The 21,841-nt window shown below is 38.1% G+C and overlaps 1 protein-coding gene across 5 annotated transcripts in view; it reads right to left on the reverse strand.

Moving 5' to 3' along the window:
- Positions 1 to 21,841, reverse strand: part of Sidt1 (SID1 transmembrane family member 1) — an 81,847-nt gene that overhangs the window by 17,263 nt on the left and 42,743 nt on the right. For all 5 annotated transcript variants that reach the window (XM_076868864.2, XM_076868863.2, XM_076868860.2 and 2 more), the window contains 5 exons: positions 15,030 to 15,073; positions 5,061 to 5,132; positions 3,574 to 3,719; positions 2,801 to 2,874; positions 1,476 to 1,542 (listed from right to left, as the gene is read on the reverse strand). In XM_076868864.2, the coding sequence (XP_076724979.2) occupies positions 1,476 to 1,542; positions 2,801 to 2,874; positions 3,574 to 3,719; positions 5,061 to 5,132; positions 15,030 to 15,073 (403 nt within the window). The remainder of the gene's footprint in view (positions 1 to 1,475; positions 1,543 to 2,800; positions 2,875 to 3,573; positions 3,720 to 5,060; positions 5,133 to 15,029; positions 15,074 to 21,841) is intronic.

Raw genomic sequence — 21,841 nt, forward strand, 5'->3', positions numbered from 1 at the left:
TAGCATCGTGCTTTTTTTTTTTTTTTTTTTTTGAATTGGGGGATGAATTCAAGCATGCTTTACCACTGAGCCACATCCCAGTTCTTTTTAATTTTTGAGTCAGTGTCTCACTAAGTTGCCTAGGGCCTTGCTAATTTTCTGAGGCTATCCTTGAATTTGTAATCCTCCTTCCTCAGCCTCCTGAGTAACTGGGATTATAGGTGTGCCCTTCCAGGTCCAGCACCATTGTGCTTTGAATGCAGACATTCTATGTGCCTCACTAAGTGGCCTCAAGATGGAATTCAGCCAAGTGTAGGTCCTTTGTTATAATAAAAGGACTATGAAAGAATACTATTATTGGCACCTGCTTTCTAAGTCTGCCTTGCTAGGCCCTATTTTCTTTATAAATGCTGGGGAATATGGAGTAGCCCCATTCTCTGGGTGGAAGTGATAACCACCATTAGCAGGTAGACTTGTGTGCATTCTGCTGTCCATATTTATCGCCATCTATCAAGAACCTACCCAAGCCACAGCACGGCCACAGCTGTGTTTTCTCACAGGGGCCCCAAAGTATGCAGAGAATATTTACATTATAAACAGTGTTTTTCAAACCTCATAAAGTCCTTGCCCTCATTATGTAACAAGTATGGAATGAACTAAATATTTTTAGACAATTAGCTCTCAAACATGGCTGTACTTTGGAATCAGTAGGGGTTTAAACAACACTGATACCTAGTACCACTGATACCCTGATCTTCCTGGGGCCCAGCCTAGACACTGGGATTTTTAAAAGTCTCCCAAGCAATTTTAATGCACAGCAAGGTTTAAGAGCCACTGGAACAGAAATATCTTCAGCCCTGTGCTGTTCTACAGTGGCTTTCTCATGTGCCTCAAATTCTGGAGAATTCACACTTAAAGTTACCTGGACTCCAAATTAAATTCTCACATGTGAGTGATTTAGATCCTCAGGTTCTGTGAAGGAGCAGTGGGAATTTTCAAGCTGTTTTGACATTGTCTTTATTTGATGTTTAACTTTTTTTTTTGTTTACATTTTACATTTTCTTTTTGTTTTAATATTTTTCTAGCTTCATGAAGCAGTTTTTCATTGTACAAAACCTATTTAACCTCCATGAGAAGGCACGGGTTAAAATAGATATCAGATTTCTTTGTTATGGTTTGAAACTTTACTCCTTATTCCATGATGATCAGAGAGCTCAGACAGGAAAATAACAGAAGCAATTGGTAAATATTATAAGTGAATGAGTGCAAGGTCATAATTTCAAGTTGGTAGACAAAACAATATAAAAAGCCCAAGGTTCCTTTTGTGATCAAACAGTTGGGAAAGAGATTGAAAGACCTGGTAAAAATCAGGCAATGGAGAAGTCCAACTGGAACCCAAATGGAAAATTAATTCTTGAACTGATTCCAAGTTACACCTTTCTGGTAGGTCACAGTGAAGACTTTCCTGAGATTCTGGGGCTAGAGGCAGCACTTACTGTCTGGTAGGTGATGACCAATTGGATCACAGGCAGTGCATAAAACACCGCGATGGTGATGATGTTCCTAAGCAGAAAGAACCACAGACAGACATTTCCAAGTTAAGAACAGAATCTTTGCTCAGTTAAAACAAAACAAAACAAAACAACAAAAACAAACAAACAACAACAGCTCTATAACTTGCAAAAACACCTAGAAGCTAATATGTGGCTCCTGTTTCTCTAGTTTTTTTCTTCTCTTCTTTTCCATTTGGTACACAATATCTTGACTAAAGGGGAGGTCTGTTTATCATTAGCTTGTGAAAATATTAACTTAAATGATATATTTAAAGGCTAATGATTGGCACCTAACAAATATTAGTCTTTTCCCTTTCCTCTTTATACAACCATTTGCAAAATAGTATAAAATTTGCTTCTGGTTCAACTGCATAAGAAAGCCTAAATTTTTAGGATGCTGTTATGGTTTAGATATGAGGTGTCCCCCAAAAGCTCATGTGCAAGACAATGCAAGAAAATTTAGAGGTGAAATGATTGGGTTATGAAAGCTTTAAGATAATCAGTGCATTAATTCTCTGATAGGGATTAACTGGATGGTGAGTTTAGGCATGTAGGGTATGGCTGAAGAAGGGGGCTCCTGGGGGAATGCCTTTGGAGTATATATTTTGTGAGCTGAGCTTAGTTTCTCTCTCTGCTTCCTGGTGGCCGTGTCCTGAGCCACTCTCCTCCACCAAACTCTTCTGCCATGATGTTCTGCCTCACCTCGGGCACAGAGTAATAGAATTGGCTGTCTTTGAACAGAGACTTCTAAAATTGTAAGCCCCAAGTAAACTTTTTCTCCTCTAAAATTGTTCTTGTTAGGTCTTTTTGTCACAGCAGTGAAATGGCTGAAAATGGATGCCATTAGATTAAAAGTGATCAGAGTGCATGTAATGGAGGAGTGACTGCACGCCAAGGGTGTAGCTCTCTTAGATAACTCTTAGTTCCATAATGATGGTCCCACTAGGAAATTCTATGTGGCCCCATTGTCCCTGTTTTCACAGTAATGTCTGTGTTCAAGGACATAGGGCGTTCTTCAGTAGAAAAGAATGGGAAGGGGAGGAGGAGTACTGGCCTGGTTGCTCAGCCTTTTGGCTGGGTGGGAGGCTGCATCCATGAGTGTGACCACCACAGGTCTATTTATCATTAGCTGGTGGCATCATTGCCTATCCCTATGCCTCATTAAACATTAACTTGTGACATAAAGGGTTGCGGTTTTTACAAAGAACTTAAATTTAAGGAGTTTGATTTTATTTAGGGAACCATGGTCCTATGGGTCATCCACTTACCAAAAATAAATCTTATATTTTTTGCTGACAATTCTCCGGTCCTTCCTGGACAGATCTGACAGATAAAGGAACATCTGAGATACCAAAGAAAAAGAGAACACAAATCTATACCTGGAATTTCTTGCATACAATAGGGAGACTGACAAATTTCAATTAAATCCTTCCCTAAGAATTTAAATTATTCAACAAGACTTTTCTTTTAATTTTGCTTTGCAAGGATACTTCAATAAAAATCCTTATATTTTCTTGAAATATTAAGAACTGGCTGATGGGAACGATGATTAGGTGTCTGAAGGTTTCTTATATGTTGAGTATTGATTTCCCAGCTTTTAGAGCTGTACACCACATGGTTGTTGAATTATAAAAGGTCGAAACTGTATGATTATGTTCATATATTTTACTGGTACAATATGATAAATATATGGCAGAAAGTAATAAACTTTACTCCTGAAAGACGATATATGTAGAAACTGGGAACTGTTGTAGGTCCGCCCCTCCAATGGATCTTTCCCTCTGGTTGAATCCCTTCATCCCTTCTTGTCCACAGTTAGCCACCTCAGATCCTGAGAATGTTTAATGCTCTATCTTTAATTGCTCATATTTTCCCCTCAAAAAAGTGTTAATGAACAACGTATTGCCTTGATTATGTACTTATGTTTTAACTAAACTTTCTAGGAAATTTCATTTTCTTGAAGGAAACCAAGGTACTGAAGTTTATTCTATAGTTGAACTTTCTTGCCCTCTTAAAAAGCGTGGCCAGACAGAAGAGGTACCTTTGTCCGGATGACGTTTTTGTCACTCTCAATATCTGGCATGGTGTCAAAGTCACTCTCTTCCACGGAGCTGTCTGTGTCTGAATGGCATGGCTGCCCACCATCAGAGGGGGACATCTGCCTTCCAGGGCTGGAGCTCGACTCATCTGAAACAGAAAAGTCACTAGCCTTTAAGAGCCAGGACACCTATGAAGTCCATTTCTCTGCATAAAGCACAGTGCTGACTCATTCTAGAAAGTACCATATTGGTCAAAAATCACTCCTTGCCCATGAGGCATGCTCTTTCCCTCATACCTTCCCAATGGACATTTAGCTTTCTCTTCTATTTTTATATTTAGCTTGTCTATCTTCAGGGCTGAATATGTTTTAGAATATAAAGACATCTGCTCTATTAACAATTTGGATAAAAAATAACACTGTGCTTTTATTTCATGTCTCATATTTTAAAATGTGAAAACAAATATATAAACATATATATGCTTATATATGCTTATAGTTATGTGTAGCATCTACCATAAAGATGTGTAAGCACACTCGTATCCAGCAGCTATGTATTTCTCATGGATAAAGTATTTATACACAGAAATCCCCCACATGCCATATCTATGATTATATAAAGAGAACAACATTCTCAGGCAGAAGGATTCTTCTGTTCCCATGAATGTTTCCCAGAGCAGATGGGATTTGTGCAGCTTGAGCACATGAGCGGAGCCTACCTTCCGTTTTATTTCTTCTGTCAGATGGCTTAAAAAAAAAAAATCCTGTTCTTACAGAACTAAAAATAAACAGCCTACACTGAGCCCACATGCTCAAAGTTACAGAATAACAGGGTAGGAACACAGGACTCCCAGTCCCTGGACATGGACATTTTAAGAAGCATCTTTGACAAACCCATGGGTATCCTGGAAGGGGCAGGGTGTTCAGTGGGCTCCAGCTCACAAGGCAGGAACAGTGATTCTGTTCTTTTGAGGCAGCTGAATGAGTGTTGGGTTTGCCACAGGAATGACTGGGTGGCACTGAGCAGGCTCAGGTGTGAAGGTAGCCAAAATGGAGGGCTGTCAGGCTACCGCCATGGTTCACCTGCCAAGCTGCCTCAGTCTTCCCACTGCCCTTACTCCACTGAAACCTGAGAATGCAATGACTGATCAATTGATGTCAGGCTCGCTGTGACACATCTTTCATGCCCTAGACTGGGGCTGGATATGTAAAAGTCCCTAGTAGGTCTTGGGAGTTGATGGAAACCATTATAGGGAACAGAATCAGGTGTGTCTAGCAGAGCCAAGAAATGGAACAAGAGAACTGCAGAAACTTAGAGCTGGAAGGAAGCTTCCAGATTATCTAACCGACTCCTCTTATAAATAAAAGACTATTTCACAGGAGACTGACTTGCCCATGATCATGGTTCTTAGTGGCTGGAATGCCATTTGTATGTTAATCTATGCAGGATCAGGAAACAGTTCCGCCAATAGGCTCATCATAGGAAATACCTATTGTCCCATAATTGCTCCCTTCAGGTGTGCTGGCAGCGATGGGATGTGACACCGCCATGTTTCCAGAGCCTGTGAAAAAAAATCAAACAGGCAAACATTTTATGTCTAGCTGCTAACACAAAACAATGCAACTCTAAGTAGCTCTGATCCAGATCACAGTATTTTAAATTTAATTTTCTTTTTACTCTAAAAGTCACCAAATTGTAGTCCTTAGGCCAAATCTAGCCTACTAGCTGCTTTTATATGGCTCTTAAACCAAGAATGGTTTTTACGTTTTTAAATGTTTGGGGGAAAGATCAAAATACAGATGAAAATTATATGAAATTCGAATTTCAGTATTCAATTCTAAAGTTCTAGTGAAACACAGCTACCCTTGTTTGAATATAAATATGGTTGCTCTTGTGCTACAATGGCTGGTTGAATAGTTGCAACTTAGACTATATGACCTAGAAAGCTTGACATATTTATTATTTGACTCATTACAGAAAAAAATTGATGACTCCTGCCTTACAGTATTGCAGAAGCATAGTATCCTGGGTCTGGAATCACTGGGAGGAAGGCTACCACCAAACAGAAATACCAGAGATAAACTAGTACTGTTAAGTCATAGTAGTTTGGAGGTTCATTGTTATACCATTTAGCAGTTCCCTAACTGTAGTTAGGAAGTCCAGGTAAGATGGAAGTTACTGCACTCACTGCGGCAGTAAGTGCTGACAACATGAACTCAGGACATGGAGACTGTGGCAGTGTGGCTATACTTCTACTGGCTGCTGTTTACTGGAAACTTACTGTACTAAACACTTTTTTAAGTTCTCCCCAAGAATTTAGTCCTTTGACTTTTCTAGTTCTTTGAGGAACAGACTGGAGGCAAAATAGGTGTGTTTGTAGTCAACTGGTTTTGATAGTAAGAGAAAAATAGACTCAGATAATGCTCCTCAAAAATTTCCAGTGAAATAAAGACTCCTAGAGTCAGGGAGAGTGAACTCATTGCTCTGAGAATCTAGGGATTTTTCTGGAGCCACCTCATCATAAGCACCAGAGAAAAATATTTCCCAGACTTCTTCTTAATGGCTATTAGGCAAGATGCTATCCCTTTAAGTTTATGCCTTTCTGAGAATTAAACCAAACTGAACCGAGAGGATGAGATCTATGAACTAGCAGGCATCCAGGCAGGATCTCGGAATCTGACTTAGTGCCACAATGTTTGCAAGAGCCGCATCATCTATGGAATTTCATGAAAACATATCTTCACTGCCTTCTGAACTCTGCCAGGGATCTGGATAATGTCAGGCTGATGGGGGATGTCAACAAATTCCTTTCTGAGAGGTGAAATTGCTGGTGTCACATGACAGATAAAGACAGTCTGTGAATCAATTAACCAGTTTGTCTATGTCTCTGTCTTTCTATTTCTCTCTCTCCACTGCTGGAGATTAAACCCAGGGTCTTGCACATGCTATGCAAATACTCTACTACTGAGTAGAACTCCCAGGCCACTGGTCAGCGTCTTACATTTCTTCCAGGATATATGTTTTAAGTGAAGAAACTTAGTAGAGAATATTCTAAAATATCCTTACTATAAATACATTTCTGTGTTTTCAATGAAAATTTAATTTATTATAACTTCCAAGAAAGGTACAATGTACAATACATGTAAAAGAACTTAAGCCTCAAATACTTCCTAGTTGTCAGTCAACTTTCTTCATCCAACTTTCAAATTTCATTTCCTTTGGTGGGTCGTAAAAATATTCAATACCCACTTTGTAGGCTTGATTTTTTTAACTCTTTGTGTACCAGTTTGTTTCTTCCAGGAAGAAAAATAATTCAATGTTAAGGTTCCAAACTTTTAGCTAGGTGATGAGAAACAAATCTAATGTAGTTGGAGACCCATTTTCCTTTGGTGATTTTGCTAAGAGCTGGCTGAATTGCAAGGCTTTTTGCTAATGCAAGTGTTCTTGGCAGGCAAGGTTGTTCCCAGAGCTCGAAGAATGTAGACTTTGACCCTTAGAGTGCATGTTCCCTGGCGTTCTTAGTAAGCTTGATATGTTTATTATTTAGAGAAAGAAAGTTCTTGACCTTCCTTGGGCTAACCCATACATATGCAACACAGCATCAATACCACTAATGCTTTTCACCCAAATTTGAGGCAAACAAACAAAAGCAGTTTACCTTCAGTCTCTTAAGTATGAGGGAGCAACTCTTTTGAGCATAATAAATGTTAAGTGAAGATGCTCTGTGCAATTTGTCTTCCTTTTTTTTGATGGAGGACAGATTTGGCCATAGTTATAGCACAGAGCTTTGTTGTCCTTCTGCTACTGCTACTATTGACAAGTACCACCACAATTACCACCCCCTAGTACTGCAGTAGCTCCTAATGCTTTTATTGTTATTATTGCTGCTACTACTTCTACTGGCTGCTGTTTATTGGAAACTTACTGTACTAGATGCTCTTTTAAGTTTCCCCAAGAATTTAGTCCTTTGACTTTTCAACAACCTATAGATGTGGGTACTCTTATTATCATCATTTTAAAGATGATAAAATGGAGGTGCAGAAGGAACAGTTTGCCCGGTCACTTAGACAGAGGATGATGAGTGCTAAAGTGTTAAAATTACCTTCCTTTTAATTTAAAAATTTTTTTTAATTGTTGATAGACCTTTATTTATCCATATGTGGTGCTAAGTATCAAACCCAGTGCCTCACATGTGCCAGGCAAGTGCGCTGCCACTGAGTCACAGCCCCAGCCCTTATCTTCTTTTTTTGAAGTTCATTTTTTAATGTATATATTTAAGATGTTTAACTTATTTTGATAGAAATATGCATAGTGAAATGGTTGCTATAGGTAAGCAAATTAACATATCCATCACCTTTCATAGTTACTTCTTTTTTTTTTTGATTGTAAGAGCATCTAAAAACCACTCTCTTAGAAAAAAGTTTTAATATAGGATACAATACTATTAGCTAGAGTCCTCCTGTACATTAGACTCATTCATCCTACATAAATAGAAGTCTGTAAGTCTACTCACTGTTTCTATGTCTTATTCAATGTGTTGTCTGTTCTAGATTTCACATATAAGTAAGATCAAACAGTGTTTTCTAGATTATATCATTTAGCAGAAGGTCCTCCAGGTTCATCCACAGAATCATGTAAAAAATGGTAGTATCTCCTTTTAAAAGGTGAATAATATGTCATCGTGTATATGTATCCCAAAACTTAGGGTCTTAATTGAAAAAGTATAGATATTTTCCTTCAAACTATGAAAAACTGGCAACAAACATGTTACTTTCACATAGTGCCTGAGAATATTTTTTAAGGAGGCTGTGGATCCTTTGTATCTCCACTTTAATAAACTCCTATTTAAAAAAAGTAAGAACAACTTTTACTGTTTAGATTGGCTGGTGTGTCTTGTCAATGATTCCCTGTAGGGTAAGGCCACAGTGCTCCTTTTTTTTCCTGTCTAGTTTATTGCCAGAGTCTAAAGATAAACCCCTGCTGTGGTCTCATGCTTAGATAATGTTGTAGTCTTTTACATTTCCCTCAGTATTTTTATATTAGCCTTTAAAGTTTAAGCTTCCTGTTTTTAACCATTAACCTATATATTTTGTTTAAAAGATAATTTTGAAAAGTTATTACATGTGCAAATAGTACATAAAGAATGACATGGGAAACCGTTAGACTTCCAGTGTTAGTGGGATATGGAACAAGTGGAAGTGTGCACAGAAAAATGCCTAAGTTCTTCTGTGGTAGGAGGTTGAAATGTTCCTGGGAAGGTTTCAACCTGTTCTGGGATGTGTAATCAAAAAAGAAACAGGGCTGGGCTGTATTTGCCTCACATGTGTGAGGCACTGGGCTTGATCCTCAGCACCACATAAAAATAAATAAAGATATTGTGTGTCCATCTACAACTAAAAAATATTTTTAAAAAGGAAAGAAAAGAAAAGAAAAGCCAAAAACTAAAATCAAAGCAAGGGAACAAATAAGGATCACCAGTTTTGTTAGGTAACAACTACGTTAAAATGAAAAAGTCAGCTGTTTAGGTCTTTACAGACTTGGATGAACCACTGATGTCTATGCTCTGCACTGGCTCCTAATTGAGCACACTCTGATTTTGGTTTAGTTGCTGGCCCTGTTCACTTGGAGGCAACTGCAACCTCATGGCTTCTGTCATGGATAGGAACACCAAGGTCGTTGTGTACAGTACAACTGCCAGATATAAAAATGAGTGACTCTATGGGTTTATCCATGCACAATTTTAAATATGAGATCAACCAACGTGAATAACAAAATTCTGTTAATTTTCCTTATGTCTAACGCCTTTTAAGAATGCAAAAAGTCAAAGCATATCCTTCTAAACTTCAAAGTGTAATCATGGTCATATTTATATTTTAAACTGTACAGCATTTAAAAAGTAGAATTAAACACAAGATAACAGTTTACAGGACAGATCAAAATGTTCTGGCTGGGAATAGCAGACATAAGATTGTGAATGAACACATCTTAATGAAGACACTTGTTTGGGTATATTTTTTCTCTGAGCATGAGCCTCTTGCCATCTGTCTCCTTTTTATCCTAAATGCCCTATGTGAGCAGAAGAAATTCATTTCCAGTTGAGCATGTTTGGATCTTTCAGGGACTTCATATTTACAGTTGTCCTGCCCCTTTCTTCTGTGAAGAGTCACAAGATTGGAAGCTGAAGAGAGTCAGAAATGATGTGAACTAGCCATCAGGAAATGTTATCTTTATACCAATCGGCTACTACTCCAACTAGTCTCATGTTTTGTTTCAAAAGTTGAAGAAGACTTGAAGAGAACCATTAATCTTTACAGAGAGATATAAAATTAAAACTTCCATAGAGGAAAAAATGGGGGGGTGGGAGTCAAAGAAACTTTGAAAAAGAGTAGAGATCAGGACTAGAATTTGAAACCCATTTCCAGGCAGGCTGCTGATGTTTTTTGTTCCTTGAGTTCCCCAAACTCAACATGATCTTTGTCTTATCCTCATCGGACCCTGCTCTTTGATAAGTAGCTTATGAAATAATGACTCTAGGGCTGGGGATGTGGCTCAAGCAGTAGCGCGTTTGCCTGGCATGCGTGCGGCCCGGGTTCGATCCTCAGCACCACATACAAACAAAGATGTTGTGTCCGCTGAAAACTAAAAATAAATAAATATTTAAAAAAAAAAAAAAAGAAATAATGACTCTATCCAAGACACAGTTTGGTCAGTGCTATGGTTTGAATATGGCTTGAGTGTATCCTTCAAGGTTTATGTGCTAGAAGTTTGGTCCCCAGTGTGGCAATGTTGAGAGGTGGGCCCTTGTGTAAGGTAATTAGATCGGGGATTAATAAAGGTCTTACAGGACCCTAGTTAGTTGCCAAGAGAGCAAATAAAAGAGAAAGCCTGGGCTTCGAATCTCTTCAGGTTCCTGTGTTGTCATGTGACTCCTTTTGCACATGGTCTATCTACTTCCTGTCGAGCTGTGGCGCAGCCAAGGGGGCCCTCACCAGGGGCTGAACACATGGGGCTGCCTGATCTTGTACTTTCAGCCTCTAAAACCATGAGTTAAATAACCTCTTTTGTTTACAAATTTTTAGCCTCAGATATTCTGTAATAGTGACCCTGTGGAGAGCAGGCTTTGCTCTGCTCTGAGTTGCTCCATGATTACAGAACAACAATTTTCAGGCTGTGCCTAAACTTGAGTTACTCCATGTTGAGTTTAAGTGCTAAGGTGGAATGATTCCACACCTTGTTTGTACAAGTAAACAACCACTATCTGCCTGGCACAACCATGAGACACAAACTGATGAATAAATTAATCACGGCAATAAAAAATGACCATCTTTGAACTTATCAAAATAATTAGAAGCATATATGGATGCATGGGCATATCAAACTCATATTTGGAGACCCATATGGGAAGAGCCCCCTCAAGAGTGTATATGGCATCATCCTGATCCCATCACCTGGTCGGTCACTCATCATAAGCCTTGCCCAGGAAAATCGCCACAGTGACAGACCTCTGAATCTCTGTCTTTGGGATTTAACAAATGGCCATTTCTATTGCCCGTGATGATCATGCATGGCCCACTGCAAGCTGACATCTCAAGCTGATATTGTGAAACTGCTGCCCATCTGGACCTTGGCCTAGAATAAGTTCCTGTGTTTTGACAGCTCTGCACCCTGAACAAATTCTTTGGTTCTTAAACTTATCTAACTACCTCTAGTGACTCTTTGACTCTACAATCATATCTCTCTCTGCTTGTGTTCTTGGCTCAGCATCCTGTAACCCTGTGGCTGCCTGAATCCTTTCTTACTCTTTCTGTGACCTTTTACCTATCATTGTGTGAAGTATGATGTGTGATGTGAGTGTTGTGGATATTAGAAATTAAGATTGGAATAATAGAATTTGTATTTTCCTGGCTTATGACTATCAGGTGACTGTGAGTATTTGGAGAACCACCACTAGGGGCATAATTTATTGTTATTCATTGTGGAAAGAGACAAATGTGTTTGGTCTATGTTAGTGACACAGCTTGTTCACACAGACAGAAAATAGACTAACAGTTGACCACTGCTTCTTTTTTTTTTTTTATTATTTTTATTTTTTAGTATTTGGCAGACACAACATCTTTGTCTGTATGTGGTGCTGAGGATCGAACCGGGGCCGCACGCATGCCAGGCGAGCGCGCTACCACTTGAGCCACATCCCCAGCCCCAAGACCACTACTTCTTAAATCTACTATCTTGTTGGGCTTGTCATCTCTTTCACTTGAGAAAGTAACCTACACTTAACGCTGCCCTGTGGTTCGTGGCTCAACCATAAGGAGTCCTGCAAGGAAGGCTTCATTCTCTCTCTTCTTTGTTGGCAACTGAGTTTCTATAGAGGCTCTTTAATAAGTATTTGAAATTTGAGGTTTCTCCACTGATAGAGCCAGTGGAGGAAATGCTTCAAAGCACAGAGCCTTACCCAGTGTCCCTCAGATCAAAAACACAAAGCCCTTTCCTTTATGAAGTGAGGACTCAAGAATCCACTGTCCAGCTATTCCGACCATGACAAAAAAGTCTCTTCCAGGTCGGCTCTTTACCAGCTGTTTCCACTCTACTCAGGTTCCAGAGTCTCATCTTCTTCATTCCATGAAGTATGAAAGAAATCCATTTGCTTGTTTAGTAGAGTTGGAGCCAACATTTTGTATTTTTCAAATAAAACTTAGTTAAACTACAAATTCAGAGTAGCAGATTTTCGGATGCAGCCCTTCTATCATTATCTAACAAGACAGAGCCACTGCCATTTGGCAGCTTATATAGCACCTGGCTGCATTTCCTTCACCTCAATCAAACCTAGGGCGGAAGCATTATACTAAAGTTCTCTTGATGTTTAGTTCCATAGAGGATGCCTGTGAGTCTTGAATCTCTGTGTGATACCATCCCAGTTCCCCTTTCAGAAGCTCTCCCAGCATTTTCTCTGGCCTCCAGCCCTCAGAACATTTCCTGCAGCTCTGAGCTGCAGAGGACTTCTGTGCCCTATGTCACACTGATCCTGACCTCAGGAGAGAAAGACATTTCTGTTTCCTTGTGCTTGTCCAAAGGTCCCTCCCACAGCTGTCTCACATTAACTTTCTGATCTTCCTGACTTGCCTTTGACTCTCTCTCCTGGCTGACTTCTCAAGCTCTGACCCAGTCACTCACTGGCTCTTCCCTCCAGAAGAGCTTGTCTTTTCCTGCTCTTGATTTAAACAAATTGGTCTTGGCTTGCGAGTGGTCATGGGACACTGGAGGTGGTGCCAATTTTCCAAAAGCTTCCCTATATTACAAAGGCTCCTATTCTCTATGCCTCAAGCTGGCATTTCATCCAAGCATTCTCACCTGTGCCTGGCAGCAGATGTGTTAGGTTATTAATATTAATATAAAATTAATAATATTATATATATTTATATATTATATATATAATATTTTATATTTAAATTTTATATTAATAATAATATAAAATTAATATGTGTTAGGTTATTAATATTAATATTAATAATATTCTTCTCAAGCAGGAGAAGGGGGTCGCTATTGTCTCAAGAGAATATTTGGTAGGATCTGGAGACAGTTTCAGTTGTAAAAAGGAGGAAATGTACTCTGGAATCTAACAGGAAGGCTGAAGGATGCTGTTAAACATCCTACCATGTATAGAAGAACCCCAGTGACAAAGGCTTATCTGGCTCATCATGTCAATAATGTTGATTTTGAAAAACCCTAGTTTTAGAGGATCTCCTTCTAATTCTAAAAGTGAGTCTGCGTGATGTGTACGTAGACCTTTTCCTTGCAGTGACTAGTTTAACAGTATGTTTCCCTGAAGACCAGTGAAACATGAGAAAGTTGCTGGGGAGGGACTTCGGAAAAATGCCCTCCCTCCTCAGTTGGCAGGTAGGGGTGTGAGCCTAGACCCTTCTTCCCCACCAGTCCTTGGAGCCAAACAGAGTTGAGGGAATGACAGGGAAGTGGACCAAAGCCACTGGACTCCTTCAATCCTGAACCCCATGGCTCTGCTCGCCTTCCAGGTAAAGGAACCTCAAATTGTTTTAGTGTGGTTACAGTTTTTGTTCTTTGCAGTCAGGTAGATCTTAATGATGCAGCTTCATTATTTTTGGTCACTCATTTGTTTCTGCTTGTCCTCTGAAGGATGTCTGTACCTCTTAGCTAATTTTTAGAGTCTTCTTGATCTTGGACAATGATCTGGCTCAAATATCAACACTGCTTATTTATGCTTTATTGTTCAAGAAACTGGAACATGAATTCCTTTCATTATTATCACAATGAAAAAACAAAAACAACGGCACTTGTACAATAAAAAATGCCATCCATTCCCAATGAAATCCATCCAACTGGACTTAGTCCCAAGTTTGATTAGACCTAAACTAATAGCAAAACCTATCATTATAAGAAAAAGATAAGATTCAGAGGAAGATAAATTTACTGAAACATTTTGAAAATAAAAGAGAAAACAGCACTTGGCATTTAGAGCTATGAGAGTAGGTCTTCCTCTGCACAGTCTTTTATATTGGCAGTTGTTCATTAAAACAAATTGCCTGCAAGGCTGGAAAAATAGACATGTTGACTTTAAGGAAGATGAAGATTAAAAAGAAAAGCAAGCCTTCCAGCAGAGGGAGAAATGGTCCTGCTGGGTGGGTGCAGGGTGAATTTGTATCTTTCTAAGATTCCTGTGGACTCATTAAGTGGGGCAGATACAGAACAAAACATCTACTATCTGTGACTTAAAAGTTCGGTTCCCACTTCATCATCTCTTCTTTCAGATTCTTACTCTGTACCAAATACTTTATCAGCACCGAGTAACTTATTCTGATTTAGGCTTTTCAAAAATGAATACTTTTAAACTTTTGATAAGATGATCAGGCAACTGAATTCCTTTGTTCAAATTCTTAGATTGGAGGAAAGGGCAGATAATGATGGTTCCATATTTAATCACTCTGGATTACCCCCAATTATCATATTCTTTATTATACTTGACTAATCTCAAACATCTTGGTTTTCTTGAAACCTAGTAAACAAACAAACAAACAAAAAGCTTCTACCTCAATCTAGGAAATATAAACTCTTTATTAGAGTTGACACAATAAATTCTTACTGTTGTTACCAAATCAGTTTTGGGACAAGATAGATATGAACAATTATTTCTAGGAAAAGAAGAAATGCTTTTAAAAGATGAGGGCTGACAGAAGGTCTGTGAATACAAGTGACCCTCCAAGTTAAAGTTTTTAGTGTGAGCTCCATGTCTCAATAATTATCAGCTACAAAATCAATTCTCACTGGCTCTGCTTCTGCAAAAAGACTGAAGATTAGACTATGTGGGATAGGAATCAAGGGAGGGTTTGTAAATTGCAAAAGGCAAAGAGTCTAACATAGCACAAAAAGGATGTTATCACGCTATTCAATATCATTCTGAATTAAAACTAGGGATTTTTTTTCTTACCATCATTGGAACCAAAGCTTCCATCAATGGATTTTCTCTGAAACCTGCAAACAAGCACATATATGCTTCTAAGACAGTGAAAACTTCAGCATTTTACATTTGTTTGCCACACAATCCATTGCAGATTTGTCTGATAGGATCTCTTTAAAATAGGTCTTTGGAGGCTAGGGTTATAGTTCAGTGGTAGAGTGCTTGCCTAGCATGTGTGAAGCACTGGGTTTGATTCTCAGTACCATGTATAAATAAAATAAAAGTACATTAACAACTAAAAAAATATTTTTTTTAAAAATGGACCTTTGGATATAGGGAAATTGGAACCCTGATACATCACCAATAGGAATGTAAAATGGTACTTTAACTTTGGAAAACAATTTCACATCTCTCGAGAAGTTAGAGTTACCATATGAACCAGTGATTCCATTCCCAGGTATATGCACCATTGATTTAATAGCTCAATAATTTATTATTTTTCAGATATAATTCACATATTGTAAAATTCACCCTATAAAGCACACCTATTCAATGAGTTTTAATATGCTCACAAAGTTGTACAACTATCACCATTATCTGATTGCAGAACATTTTCATCACCCCCAAAGAAAGCCTGTTCCCATCAGCAATAACTCCTCCTTCCCTCCTTCCCAGTCCATGGCAACCACTAATATACTTTCTGTTTCTATAAATTTGCCTATTATGGACCTTTTGTATAAATGAAATCATACTGCATATGAACTATTTTGACTACTTCTTTCACTTTGCATAATGTTTGCCAAGGCTTAACCATGTTATAGCATCCAGCAGTCAGTATTCATTCAGTCTTTTATGGCTGAATAATATTCATTGTGTGTATATACTACTCTGAAGAGCAGTGGCTTAGACCATGGTCTTTGACTGCCTTAGAGCTGTGGCTATGCTTTGTTCTGTGAACTTTCTGTGCAAAGGTGTAGGACAAGATTGCCCAGGAGCTATGATGATGCCCTGAGGAAGTCCTGTGTAAAGACATGGAATTATAGTCTTGACCCTGAGTTCAGATACCAGCTGCCCAGGACAGAGTTCTGAGCATAACAAGATAACCACAATGCCACAATGTATCTTGCAAGTGCTGTGGTTTGTAAGCCTGCCTGCTTTGCAGAAACTTTCCCACAAATAACCTTTTAATAGTAAAGCCTATATAAGAAATGTGCTGTGCTAGCTCTGGGACACTGTTCCTCCATCAGAGGTCAGTGTTCCACCTGGTCCTAGCTTTCTCTTTGTACATGTTTGTGTGTGTGTGTGTGTGTGTGTGTGTTTTCATTGCTGGGGATTGAGCCCTGGCCTTGTGCATGCGAGGCAAACACTCTACCAACTGAGCTATATCCCCAGTCCCCTTGTGTCTTTCTTAGTCCCCTATCATCTCTTGATGATATTTAGGGTTCAGCTGTGTTAAGTGGCAGCATACTACATTTCATTTATTTATTTTCACTAGATGGATGTTTTTGTTGTTTCCACTTGCTAGCTAATGTGGATAACACTGCTACAAACATTGCTGTACACCATTTTTCTGTGGATATGTTTTCAGTTTGTTTGGGTGTATACCTGGGAGTGAATAGCTGTATATGAGGTAACTCTGTATTTAACTCTTTTCCCAAACTGTTTGACATAAAGGCTATGTAGTAAGAACTCTTGAATGGATGAGGGTTCCAATTTCTCTACATCCTTGCCAACTTTTCTTTTCCATTAAAAATTTTTATTATAGCCAGTCTTTTGGGTATGACATCTCTTTGTAGTTTTGATTTGCACTTCCCTAATGGGAAATGATGTTGCTGAGCATCTTTTTATATAATTATTGGCTATTTGTAAATCTTCTTTGGAGACATATCAACTTAAATCCTTTGATGATTTTTTCCCTTTATCGTATTATCTTTTTACAATTGAGTTGTAGGAATTTTTTATATAGTCTAGATATTAGACTCTTAGAAGACATGTGGTTTGCAAATATTTTTTTCCTATTCTGTAGGATGTATTATCAATCCTTTGATAGTTTTTTTAAGCATAAAAGTTCTTGTTTTTATAAAGTTCAATTTATTTATTTTTTCTTATATTACTTGTGCTTTTGTGGTCTAAGAGACTATTGCCTAATACCAGGCCACAAAAATTTACACCAATTTTTTTTTTCCTAGAAGTTTTACAGTTTTGGCTCTTACATTTAGGTGCTTGGTCCTCTTTGAGTTAATTTTGTATATGGTACGAGGTAGGGGCACAATGTCATTCTTTTTCATGTGGATATCTGGTTGTCCGGGCACCACGTGTTGAAAACAATATTTTGTCCAGTGAATTATCTTGGTATTCTTGTCAAAAGTTGACCATAAATATAAGAGTTTATTTTTGAACTCTCAATTTTATTCCATTGGTCTATATATCTTTCTCTATGTCAGTCTCAGAGTCTTGGTTAATATAGCTTCACAATAACTTTTGTTATCAGGAAATATGAGTCCTCTTTGTTCTTTTTCCTAGATCATTTTGGCTACTAAGGACCCTTGCATTTTTATATGAATTTTAGGATTCACTTGTCAATTTCTGTAAATAAGCCAGCTGGGGCTTTGATAAAGATCATATTGAATCTGTAGATCAGTTTGGAAGGTATTGCGGTGTATATTGGTTTTCTACCACTTCTGTAACTGATTATCACATATCTAGTGGCTTTAAACAATAAAAATTGATTATCTTACAGTTCTGGATGTTGAGACAATAAAACATGTTTTATGTGGTTAAAATCAAGGTGTCAGCAGGGCAGGATTCCTTTTGGAGGCTGCCGGGGAGTCCATTTCTTTGCCATTTCAAACACCTAGAGGTGTTCTGCAATCCTTGACTCATGTCCCCTTCTCCATTGCTGCAGCCTCTGCTTCCTCCTTCACGTTTCCTCCTTCCACCTTTGGTCTTCTGGCTACCCTGTCATAAGGGCCTTTGTGATTATATTGGGCTCTTGTGGATAATCCAAGAAAATCTCCATAACTTTATTACATATGCATGTAAAGTAAGAGATTCACAGGAATTCACTGGAGATTAAGACATGGACATCTCTGGGGACCATTTATTCTTTATACCACACCATCTCAACATTATAGTCTTCCAATCCATGAACACAGGATGTCTTTCCATTTATTTCATTTCTTTCAACAATATTTTATAGTTTTCAATGTACAGATCTTACATTTAATTTGTTAAATTTTCTCCTAAATTATAATTTTTGGTGCTTTTGTAAATAGAATTATTTTCTTAACAGCATTTTTTGGTTGTTCATTGCTAGTATACAGAAATACAATTGATTTTTATATAGTAATCTGTACCCTGCAATCTTGTTGAACTCAGAGCTTCTTTTTTGGAATGAAAAAAAAAATGTTCTGAAGTTAGATTGTGGTGATGGTTGTGTAATTGTGAATATACAAAAATATATGAATTGCATACTTTAAAGGGGTGAATTTTATAGTACACAATTTAATATCAATAAAGCTATTATTAATCTAGATCTATCATTTGGGACTGTTTATAAAAAATTAGGATATGAGTGGCTTTTTTCTCCCAAAATGAGCCTCCTTTTTGGATGTGAGGTTGGAAGGACTGGGGAGACTCTCTAGGATTCAGAAGTACTCATGCACTTCCTGCTGAGAAGTATAGAGGTTGCACACCCTGATCCTAGTATGTTTGGTGGAATAACTTCCCCCTCAAATCTCTTTTGTTCTTAGGCCACACAAAACTCATCACTGCCTCAGGGCCTTTACTCTTGTTCTCTGCTTCAGATCCTTACATGATTGGTCACTCTCCTCAGATCCTTACATGATTGGCTCCTCTTCACTATTTAGGCCTTGGCCCTTAGAGGTCTTCCCTATTGACCAAATAAAATCTAAAGTGGTGTCTCAGGCCAATAGCTATCACACCACTGTCACTAGCTGGAATTATTACTTTATTAATTGCTTACTTGCTTGTATGTTTCTTCCCTCTCATGTAAGCTGTAGTTGGGCAAGGATCTAGATTCTTTTGTTCTGTTACGTCTAGCCTGGAATATAAGAGATGCTAATTACATATGTGTTGATTGAACAAAGCATATCACTAAGAAAAATAGTTACAATTTGGCCTGACTGTTCTAGCTGGCAAATGAGGCTTTGGTGAATTTGCTTTTTAATAATTGTAGTGATATCAACTGGCCAGCATAGAAGACTATGTGTTTGTATTAATGGTCTTTATTCCACATTTGCACTAGCTTTTGGAACTGATAAGATTCTTTGTTAGAGTTAAATGATTTACAAAGCTAGGGGGAGGCAGGCAATATCCAGTGAACAAATCACAACATGGCAAATGAGAACTGGTCTACTTTGATTGCAAAAATGGTTGTTCTTTGTCAATCAAAAGGTAGTGTCTACATCTTCATTTCTGGAATCTGGACTGGCTTCATGACTTATTCCCCTTCCAGTGGAATGAGGAGGAAGTACTTCTGAACCAACATGTTAAGGAGGCACTGCACTCTTCTGCTATCTCTCTTTGAGGCTAGCTTGCTGGGTGATGAGAGACCAAGAGCAGCTGAGGACAGTCTATAAGAACCAGATCCTAGCTGAACTTCCAGTGAATCACACTTTATGACTGCATCCCGCTGAGATCTCTGAACCCAGGCCAGATTAGCAGAGCCATCCAACTGACCCATGGATTTACGAGCAAACTCAAATATTCATTGCCATATGCTGCTAAAATTTTGTGGTTGTTTAAGAAGTATTATTGTAGAAATGGATAACTAATAAAAGAATCAAAGGGAAGGATGAGTACTCAGGATTAGGTGGTTTAGACTCAACATCTGGCAGGGTTTTGTGAAGAACAAGTAAGAGAACACACATGCAGTGCTTGGCCTTAAGCTGAACATTCTTTATAGAATGCTGAATGGATTGGGGCTGGAAGATGGGCAGCAAATGGTGCTTACGTGCCAATACAGCATAAAGGTACTACAATCTTAGCTCCCTGAGGGCAGGGCTCTGTCTCTTGTCAATACTTCTCATCATGATCTCATAGCACAAATTCCACTTGTACTAATAAATACTAAAGTTTAGGGGACCCATCAAGTAGATGGCATTATGCCGAGAAAACCATTTCAAATGGTTTTGCAGAAAACTTTGTTTCACTTAGTTCAGTGAAGGAAGAGATCTCCCATTAGCATTTCCCCCAGTCTATTCCTCTGTTTAGAATGCCACATGGTTCTTATGTCTCCAGATTTCTATTTTCAGTTTGTCTATCTTTAGAAAGAATATATGCTTGTGCATTTGACTGTAGCAAAATAATTTGCAGCTAGAAGTTTCAACAGAGCCTTAAGCTACAAGTTTCAAAATCTGTGTTCACTTCAGTTGGTTGAATAACAACTTTAGAGAGATTTCTAATCGGCTATTTACTTAAAAATTTTTTGTCTCTGTGTTGATTATACATGCTAGCTAAGACTAAATCCTATTTTTTAAAATCAGAAATGGAGATAGTCTAAGAGAGGCAGAAGAGAGCTCCAGAACATTGGAGCTCATCTAAAGCAAAATTGGAAACTTTGGGGACCATTTTAAAATTGTATCCTTGCTGGGGTGCCTAGGCTTTTGGTAAGGTCTCCCTCGCCAGGACTGTCTTCATTCACATGCCCTGACTACTCCAGACCCATCTTGATCAGTCTGCTTAAGATATCAGAGAGGAACCAGCCTGCCTGAGTTCAAAACCTAGCTCTTTCATTTAGTGGCTGTGAATTTTTGGTCAAATTGCTTAATCTCTCTGTGCTTCAATTTCCTTAACTGTTACATGGTGATAATAGTGGTAAATACTGTTGGAGTCATGAGATGAGAAAAACTACTTAGAGGGCTCAGCACACTGCTTGGCACAGAACAGGTACTTGTTAAATGTTAGTGACTATGATCTGGTAAATTAATAAAGCTGATGATCAGTTAATATATATACTTTCCAGGTATAAAATTTGCCCTACCCTGAGGTTTTTGTTTTTAACTTTTTATTTGAAAATAATTTTAAGAACAGAATATAAAACATCCATATCCCCATTACCTACATTCACTTATTATTATCGTATTACTCCATTTGCTTCTATTGTTCTTTCTCTGTATGTGTATCTGTCTATCTAGCTGTCTATCTATATATTTCATGTATCTATCTAAATTTTCTTTCTGTACCATTTGACAAATTGCATATGTTGTATACTTTTATCCTTAAATATTTCCAAAGAGTAAAGGTTATTATATTACGTAACCATAATACAAGTATCAAAATTTCTAGTACAAGATCCAATCTGAGATCAGGTATTATCTTTAGGTGTCAAATGTTTTTACTCACCTTTGATATGAAACAATTCAATATATCCTTTGTCTTCTTTAAAAAAAAATTTTTTGGAGTTGTAGATGGACAGAATGCCTTTATTTTATTTGTATATGGTGCTAAGGATCGAACCCAGGGCCTCACACATGCTAGGCAAGCGCTCTGCCACTGAGCTATAGCCTCAGCCCTATCCTTTGTCTTCTATGAACATTTTGTTCTAGTTTTTCCACATGATTAAATTCAACATATGCCTTTCTAAAACACCACCTATGTGATGTCATGTCTTCTTCTGGGTGTCATGTTCAGAGGACCACCCTCTCTTGGTGATATTAATTCTAATCAATGTGTTTGATTAATTCTGTATAGTTCTTATCTTTTCCCCTTAAAACTAGTAAGCAATTAGTGAGAATATCCATTAAGGTCACACAAATATCTTGATTCTCATAGGATTTCCCTTCTAAATTTAGCATCCATTGAAAATGCCTAACCTGATC

The sequence above is a fragment of the Callospermophilus lateralis genome, chromosome 10 (assembly GCF_048772815.1).
Source record: "Callospermophilus lateralis isolate mCalLat2 chromosome 10, mCalLat2.hap1, whole genome shotgun sequence".
NCBI classification, from domain to species: domain Eukaryota; kingdom Metazoa; phylum Chordata; class Mammalia; order Rodentia; family Sciuridae; genus Callospermophilus; species Callospermophilus lateralis.